The sequence below is a fragment of the Nymphaea colorata genome, chromosome 9 (genome assembly GCF_008831285.2).
Source record: "Nymphaea colorata isolate Beijing-Zhang1983 chromosome 9, ASM883128v2, whole genome shotgun sequence".
In the NCBI taxonomy this organism is placed as follows: domain Eukaryota; kingdom Viridiplantae; phylum Streptophyta; class Magnoliopsida; order Nymphaeales; family Nymphaeaceae; genus Nymphaea; species Nymphaea colorata.
In genome coordinates this window covers 7,009,147-7,018,248 of record NC_045146.1, presented here as the reverse complement: position 1 = coordinate 7,018,248, position 9,102 = coordinate 7,009,147, and the positions used below count along the sequence as shown (strand labels likewise).

The window sequence follows — 9,102 nt, the reverse complement described above, 5'->3', positions numbered from 1 at the left end:
AATGTTGGAAAGTGCATATCATAAGCTGTACCTATCGAGCCAATAGGTACATTGTATCATAAATGTATTTTTTTAATTAAAAAATAGAAAAAATAAGAAAAATATGTTCTCTACAAAAGACATGCACATATAAATATAGGCTTATAGAAATGAACATTCATCAATTTAACATAACATAATCACAAAATCATAACTCATGACACATCAGGAAATACGTTTTAAAGTCATGCATCACAAGATGAACTTGTTCAACATAAATAACAAACTGTTGGTGTTTTGACCCGCAAGAAATTGGAGCAAAACAAAAAATCCTACTTCAACCGCAATCCATCTTCCATGGACAAATCTAGCTTCAAATCGATGTTTTTTTTTTCCCAAAGTGGCAAGGTCTCCCCCACACTCAACTCTTAAGAGTGTCTCCCGTGAAGAGGGTTTTCTAAAATCCAGAAGGAAATGGGGTTTATGATGGCCTTTTTACCCACCAGCCCTGTATCATAAGATACAAGGTGTATCACAAGGAACGGGGCTGTATCATAAGTTATGGCATAATACAGGCATGATACACGTCCGTATCTAGTTATGGAGGTGTACTGTATTGTAAACATTAGTAGTTATGAAATGGCCCTGTTGTTAAGTTACATGTAAGACTGGTTGCAACCATTTGCATCTTCTTTGGTTCCCAATATATTTTAAAATGAACTTAGAAACTACATCTCAGGAAAATGTGCACCATGCTATTTCCATTAACCAAACCACAATTCCTTCTCTGCTTTGGAACCAGGACGGAAGGGGTAGAACAGCACACCTTCCTGCCATTAGTTATCAAGAATCAAGTAAAGTACCAAGTTATGAGAGAACCATGAGATTGCACAATGCAATGCAAAGTTTTAACAAAAAAATTACAGCATTATATCACTTAAAAGTGACAGCATCTTTATACTTAGAAAAAGGATCCCTACAACTGGAATCCAGAAAGGAGGAAATAATTCAGGAGCTTGGTATCTGTTTGAATAATACACCAAGTAACTAATCAAAATTGCAATCTCCATCTCTTTATTCTTAGCAGCAACAAACAGCATAGTATTAATTCTTTACTTCGTAAATTTTGAACAGCTTTCAGTGGTTCTGCATGGAATGTAAAGATGCCTTGAACCCATGCTTCAGAAGCCAAACATCAACAAATAACGGCAATGGAAAGAGAGAAAGTAACAGAATACCATCCTTATTGAGGCAGAAAAATAAGAAGCTCCTACTTGCATTAGGAACTTGTGAAAACAAAGGTGACTACCTTTAAAAACCTCTACAGATCATCAGAAACGCTAAATTTGACAAGGACTCCCAATCTAAGTAGGTTTTCTAATGTCTTCAGAACAATTCAACAGGAGAAGCTGAGCATGCGCAGACTGGAGATACAATTGGGCTTGACACAATGTGAAAATATCAACTAATTTGATCTGGCTTTGAGATCTATGAGGCTGTTGTTCAAAGTATGAACCTGTATGAGGCATTCAATATCCAGTAGATATAGTTTTCAAAGTATTATAAGAACATCCCAGTTCTGATGGATTGACGTAGAATGATGCAGTATTCATTGTTGGCCTAAATTGACCATTTTAAGAGCTTCACTGAAGAAATACAATTATTGTGTTTACCTTGGACTTCTTTCCAGCAGTATAGAAATTGCAATGACTGCAAAATCTTGGCTGCTTCAAGTAATCTCACTATTTGTTTGCTTCCACTTCTATCAGTTTATCAATGTGCCTGTTTCCTTATCTAGAAAAGAAATAAAAGATCACTTCAGGGAAAAAAGAAAAAGAAAAAAATATTCACAGTTTAAGAGCAAAAGGAAGACACCTGTGCAAGTGCCCATCATCAATGTGCCTGTTTCCTCATCTAGGAAAGAAATAAAAAAATACATCATGAAAAAGAACACACACACACACACTCTAACAGTTTGAAAGCAAAAAGAAAACACCTGTTTAAGTGCCCATGCCATTTGCATCACAGGGTGCTCCATGCAAATGCACACTGTGGACATAAGATGGCTAGCCCATAAGCAGAAGCCTCAGAACTGCAAAATGAGATTCAGATCTCCAAGAAATCCTGAACCATCTTTGTGCTACACTGATGAGCTTGAAGGATGGGGGGGAAGAGAGATGCTCTTACTGGCAGGGCACATCAGCAGCTCTGGCAGTGGGGAAAGGGAATAGGAGACCTAGAAGTGATGATGGGCAGCTCTGGCGATTGGTAGGGTGTGCCACTCTCTGCAGACAGAGATGGTATGCACAGGGAGAGAGTAGGCAACAGAGACAGAGGGATATGAGGGTTTCTGGGTTAGAGAAGAGAAGGAAAATTATAAGGAGGAAAAGCTCTCTTCAAGTGAAGGAGGCGCTTTAGTTCAGAAAAGGATCATCTTATCATTTGAGCCGGCACCAAACAGTTGGATAACCACAAAATAGATAGTGGTGGCTGGTGCTTACATTTTTTATATATATGTGTGGGGGGTGGGGAGTGCATGCATGCGTGCCAAAATAGTACTCTAATTTTTTGAGAATTAACACACCAGCACCTGCATCGACACCCACACCTGCACTTTGCACCATTCAACGTGACATGGTATAATATCGTCCCCCTCTTAAGAACAATAAATTCATGTAGAGAACTATGGAATTTCTACCTCAAGTGACTATCATATGCAAGCTTGAAAACCACTTCATGATGAAGGTGAATGCAGAAAGAAAATGTGTACATCCACAAAATGCTAGAACATTTATGTCACTAGAGAAGGAACCACACAAAATGGAGGAATGGTTATACTCACCCACTGCAAATAAGACACTTTGGAATGGGAAAGCATAGGAAAGGTGACTGCTACTCCAGAACTGGAGTGTATAATTCCCTTGAAAAGAAAAGCTCTTTCTGTGTTGCCTTCCAACAATCAACAACTTCCCCCACATTTGTCAGATTGAAGCAACTGTTCTCTGCATATGCACAAATAATGTACCCATTTTAAAGTTTGCCTTCAATTCTGGCTTCAGCATATCTATTTGGCTGCTGAACTAGCAACATAACCAGCACTTTTCAAATGCATCTGTAATTCATCCAACACAGCAAAGATCTCCTTTGTCTGAATATGTGAGTCATCATCAACAACAAAGTCATGAAATTTTCCATTCAACTGAATTGTGCTGCATCCTGGTGTCGTCATGATTGCTTCATCCTTCATTACTCTCCTCAACTGGGCTACACCATCCCAATTACCACGTGCAGCATGTATATTTGATAATAGGACATAGTCCCCTGCTTGATAGGCCTTCATATTGATCAAGTGGGTGATAACCTGCTGACCTAGACTCACATTTCCATGGATCCTGCAAGCACCAAGCAAGGTTCTCCAAATCATTTGATCAGGTTCAGCATCCATTGACATAATCATGCCATAGGCATCTTCCAACAAGCCTGCTCGACCAAGAAGATCAACCATGCATCCATAATGATGAATGGTTGGCTTAATACCAAAGTCTACCATCATATCAAAATACTTGCGACCTGCATCCACCAATCCAGCATGACTACAGGCAGATAACACAGCAGTGAACGTCTGAACATCTGGCTGAATCCCTGATCTTCCCATTGCTTGAAATGCTTCAATTGCAAGCCTCCCTTGTCCATGCATTGCAAGAGCTGAAATCATAGTGGTCCAAGTGACAACGTTTCTCCCAATTGTTTTATCAAATAACTCCAGAGCCTTGTCCAGGCATCCACATTTCGCATACATGTCTATCAAAGAATTCTTGATGTTCAATGCATCATCAAACCCACAATCCTCAGCATATCTCCGCACACTCTCACCAACATCCAGCGCTCCTAAATTAGCACAAGCAGATAGAGTGAGTAAGCAAGTCACATGATCTGGTCTCTGTGACACATCATCAAAACTCATCATCCTTAAAAACAGACCTAGTGCATCACGAGTGCATTTGTTCTGCAAGAAACAAGAGATTAGGACATTCCACGAAACAACATCTCTGTTAGGCATTTCATCGAACAACTGATGTGCATCATCCCCAAGCCTGCACCTCCCATACAAATCCATCAATGTGGTCATCAGAAGGCCATCTGGCTCATAGCCATCCTTCACAATGCCAGCATGGATCTGCTGCCCTTCAAACAAGGCTGAGATCCTGCTACATGACTTGAGAACAAAAGATGATGCAAATGCATCAGGATGGACTTCACGCCTTCTCATCTGCCTATAGAAGAAGATGGCCTTTCCAGGAACATTGCCGTTGGCATACCCTCTGATCATCAAATTATACATGGAATTGGTGGGTTTATCAATTTGCTTGAAGACCAAGCTTAAATAGTTCATGTCAATATCCTTCATTTTTCTGGTAGCGATAGAAAGCAGGCTGATCTGAATTATGGGCAGCTGGAAAAGACTAGTTCGGAGCGCATGGGCATGGACTTGGAGGACTTGGGGGAGAAGGCGGCAATTCTTTAGGATAGAGAGGCAGTTCTCCTGGAGATTAACATGATTATATTTTCTGCCATAGGAGTGTTGTACATGACACTCCTTTTTCTGTGAAAAGGACAAAGTTGCAAAAGTAATGGTGGATAGAAGGATGGGGTGGTGACTCTGCTTCAGTAGTCCAATTGAAAAGGTTGGATATAAGAATGCTAGATGGTCCATGATGCTATTTTTCTTCTTCTTCTCTTTCTAGCAGTGAGCCAAACTTTTGGGGAAGACTGAAAGAGGGAGCAGGTTTAGTTATCAGTCTTTAGATCATGTCACCCAGTACTGTACACTCTCAATGTAAAACAAATGAAGCAACATACATGTTTCAACTAATCATCAGGATCAGTACATATACAAGCTTGTGGCCCCTACAATCTATCTATAATTGCTCCACAAAAGTTGTTCATTGGTGTTCGAATCAGGTCTTCCAATCACCTATCCTAAAGGGAACCCCATCTACTCCCTGAAACTTATTAACACTTACATTGAACTAAAACAGGAAATAGGTGCATGCATTGTTTCAAACAAATAGGAAATTTGTTCTTTCATTTGCATTTATGAAAAAATATACATGAATAATATTTGTGTGAATACTGACCTTATGTTAAGGGACTACGATAAATCCCACAGTTACCAACTCGAGAATAGGGAGCAAGCAGCGACATGGGAAGCAAAAGCAAGAAGCAAGACCCTTCAAAAATTTAAGGAGCAAAAGATAGGGAATAAACTAGAAGTGGACTGCAAATTGAAATGAAGCAAATTATGATGCAAACAAATGTGAACCAAACCAAAATTGGAAGCAGATAGGAATCAATCGGGAAGCACGTAACAAGCAAAAATTGTGTTTTTTAACAAAATTGGACTCTCATGTCCAGATCCTGTGAAGCAAGATCTGCATGAATAGGAAGCATGCTTCCTATTTAGTAGGAAGGTCGCTTCCTACTTTTGGGAAGTTCAGTATAACCAAATACGAATTTGAGCTAATGCAAATTAAGAGCAGTAGAAGCATAGTCAACAAATATCGTTTCACATTGTAAACAGCAAGATTTTCCTCAGATACGATACGGCGAGCTTGGAAAAATGGGAAAGATATGGTAATTAAAAATTAGAAAAATCATAAAAATTAGGGAAAAACAAATAAATGAGAAACAAATAAGACAACATCAAAAAAATTAAAAATATATATAAAAACAATCAGTCTGGCATCGAAAAACATGAAAAAAAAAGCCAAAAATGAAAAAAAAAAGGCAAAAAATGTGAAACATGAAAAAATGTGTTTTTTTCAATTTGGTATTTTTTTTGCTGTTTTTTCCGACTGACTTATTTTTCGCATTTTAAGCGTGTTTTTTGCTACTATGATTGGAAGGTATCCCTCTACACCATTCTTTGACATAAATGATGATTGAAACTGATGTAATTGCAACAAAATTGTGCCATTGCACTTGGAAAACCAAAGTTTGTTTCCTTTTCCATAAATTCTAAAGAGACATCTCCATGGTTCAAAATCTACAGGAGCACTGTTAAGATGCGTTTTTGTTTTCTTTTCGGATGCATAAGTTGAAAGTTCAAACTAAGATTCATAGCTTACCAAATTTCAAAAGAAACAATAAATCATCAAGCTTTTTAGCATTTGGTAAAGTCCTTATCTTATTTGCATTCCATAAAACTATAAAGGCCACATCTGTATATTCGAATTTTGAAGAGAGATATGCAAGTTTGATTTGATAATCCAATAGAAGTTAGAGTGACAGTTATCATTATCAAGGAGACCACACAATAAAACATGGGAGTGCTATATTTTTCAAAATTATCAGGAAAACCAAATGATAAAGAAGAACCTAGAATAAACAAGAAAGCAATTACATTGTGATGAATTTGTAGCCTGAGCCTCAACTAACGCATCTCAAGTATACATAAGTTTAAATAAGAATGGTCTTAATGCAAACATACTGCAGTGTGGCTCTTGCATGGACCAACAATAAAACACAATGTCCATAAGGGTGAAGCATCAATTTTTATGTGCTGAAGCTGTATAGAGATTCATAAAATTTCTTTAATTGTATACTCTCTTGTTTGCACATATATCTATTACAATGATGGGTACACATTAGATTATCAACAACTACAAGCTGTTACGGCATCAAAAAACCTTCTCACGGTTGCCACTGAGAGCGGACAACTTTGAAATTCTCATTCTTCTCAAGTAAACATGCAATATCCACCAACTGTTGAAAGCTGGATAGATGATACGACCTAGATTTTGTTTTTTCTTAATTCCAAGCTCTAAAAGCAGAGATACCAAAACTTATGATTTTCTTCAGAAAATCACCTTTTCACCATCGCCCAAATTAAAGCAATCGGAAAGCCAAACAAAAAAGAATAAAACGTAATCAACTTCACGCAAAATTTAGATGTGTCAAAAGGCCCAGCACAAAGGCGAGTCACATTAAATAAAAAAAAAAAGATGATTTCGTAAAAGTGCAGTCTCAAAGTCAAATGCTTTAACCATCTCGCTGCACTTGCAAGCACATCCTCGATAATAGTTCACAAATCTACAGCTTATCGAACTTCCCGGCATGCTTAGGTAGACTATAACAGAACATCCTTTCACCATGTCTCACGAGAAAGGCAACCAAGACGGTAAAACGTAAGGAAGAGAAGAAACCGTCGAGAAGACTTCACTTTTGGAAAATACAAATGTCATTTTCTCTGATTTCCAAAACAAGGAAGCAGAAGACAAATGAGACAATTCTAAAGCATTACTGGCTCGTCCTGACGAAGAACCGAAACGTGCCATAAACCCAATCTGCAGGAACACGGTTTCTAAGGAAGAAGGAGAATTGCGAGACGTGACAGCAGGTGAGAGAAACTAGCACCCAAAAGCAATTCGAGAGGAATGCCGTATTTCATTTTTTTTTATTGTAAAACTAACTAATTCGGCGCATATTGGTATCTAGAATTCCTAAAAATACCAATGCCCCAATTAAATTTTCCATTAGGCATCAAAACAATAGCCAGACATATCTATTGCTTCTTGGACAACTTCTACACATACCAAACAAAAAGGTGAGAAGATAGCATTAAATTTCGAAACTTCTAGCTTTCTGTTTTGGTGATTCCAACTCCGAGCAAGAGATCTAGGTGAAAAGAGGCAAAGGAAACGTAGAAAACGAATACGGTGAAATTCCTCAAACATAGCCAAGTTATCCAGAAACCATCAACAAACCTAAAACTCTCCAACTCTGCGCGAAAAATAAGTGTTGCACCATTACAACACCACCATAAAAAGAAAAGGTGGTCTTACGAAGCCCTAATCTTTAAGAAGCTGTGAAAGAAAACGTACCCAAGGACCCAAGAGAGAGAGAGAGAGGAACAGCGCACCTTCCGCTGCACCGGTGCTGGAAGCCAGTGATGGGGCAGCTACCTGACTGTGGAAGCGAGAGAGGGAGCACGCAGAATACGGGGGTAATATTTTTCAAAATTTGGTTTTTCAGACACAGTTGCTATGGAGCCCGTGATCCCAGGCGTCCCGAATAACCTGCCAACCGTCCAATACCCAAGATGAGGCAAGCGCCAAGCGGTGGATTCAGAATGGTGGATGTGTGACCTTGCAAACAATGAACAGAGTGGAAGTATACACATCAAAGAAAGTCTGTTGATATTGATGAGGGGTATGAAGACCAACAACGTAAAGATTGTAACGTAAAGTCATCATCCAAAGCCGAAGAGCTACTTTTGTAGAATTTTTTAACTTTCATGAAGAAAAGGTATAATAAGCACATTTGTATTTTTTTGTATAATATTTTGACATTATATATCTGCAAGGTAACATCGTACACGAAAATTGCTAGTTTAGCAAAACAAAATGTCATCACACCATGAGAAGCAAAATCCTTGCACATGTTTTGACAATATCATGATTGATGAGTCTTACTTATATTTTCACTTCATTAATTTTATTTTTTCTCATAATAAGCATGTAAATTTGCCTTTTATATCTCAGGTGGCTGAAAAGTAGATGGGTCAAAAACCAACTAAAGTTTAAGATTGTATAACGCACAGAAAAATAGGCAATCTGTCGATGAAGAACTACTGAGATGGCTATAAGAGTAACTAGTTTTAGCTCAATGTTTATATCTTAAGTTTTATATTTTCTTTTCAATTTCTTCTAGCTAAATACATGGAGAATCTATATTATTTAGGTGAAATATCAGAAACATAAACGAGGATGATCACAAGTTGTGGTAGAGGGCCACCTCGGTCGTATGCCCACTCCTTCATGACCAAGGTTGAATCAATAAAGGAGCTATCACAGCAAAAAATAGGATCAATAATTGGAAAAACAAATTCCAAGTGATCTAGCAAGAGAATCAGTTAATATTACCAAAAACACTAACAATTGCAAGTAAATCTTCAAGAAATTTTAATGATGAGGACCATGCACCAAGGTCTTAAGTACCAATAAATTGTATACATCTAGTTTGTAATGTATGAGTGTAGCATAATAAATTTGTCATCTATCTTCTTCACATTGACTTGTTAGTAGGGTGAAGCTTGAATGCTATGAAAAAAAAAACCATTGC

The 9,102-nt window shown here is 38.0% G+C and overlaps 1 protein-coding gene across 14 annotated transcripts; it reads right to left on the bottom strand.

The window, feature by feature from the left end:
* Positions 1-513: 513 nt before the first annotated feature.
* LOC116261034 (pentatricopeptide repeat-containing protein At3g47530-like) lies at positions 514-8,194 on the bottom strand. Of its 14 annotated transcripts, none has more exons than XM_031639613.2 (5): positions 7,901-8,194; positions 1,976-4,749; positions 1,855-1,893; positions 1,653-1,773; positions 824-1,125 (listed from the first exon to the last, which is right to left on the bottom strand). In XM_031639613.2, the coding sequence occupies exon 2, from the start codon at positions 4,691-4,693 to the stop codon at positions 3,044-3,046; it is 1,650 nt and encodes a 549-aa protein (XP_031495473.1). In that variant the 5' UTR covers positions 4,694-4,749; positions 7,901-8,194; the 3' UTR covers positions 824-1,125; positions 1,653-1,773; positions 1,855-1,893; positions 1,976-3,043. The 14 variants fall into 14 exon arrangements, with proteins under 14 accessions (XP_031495477.1, XP_031495480.1, XP_049935642.1 ...); XM_050079687.1 differs by having other exon boundaries at positions 1,653-1,761; XM_050079688.1 differs by having other exon boundaries at positions 827-1,125; positions 1,653-1,761; positions 2,822-4,749.
* Positions 8,195-9,102: the final 908 nt, after the last annotated feature.

What these genes read in the sequence shown, in the direction of transcription:
- LOC116261034 (XM_031639617.2), bottom strand. Translation starts at nt 4,693, where the DNA reads ATGGACCATCTAGCATTCTTATATCCAACCTTTTCAATTGGACTACTG.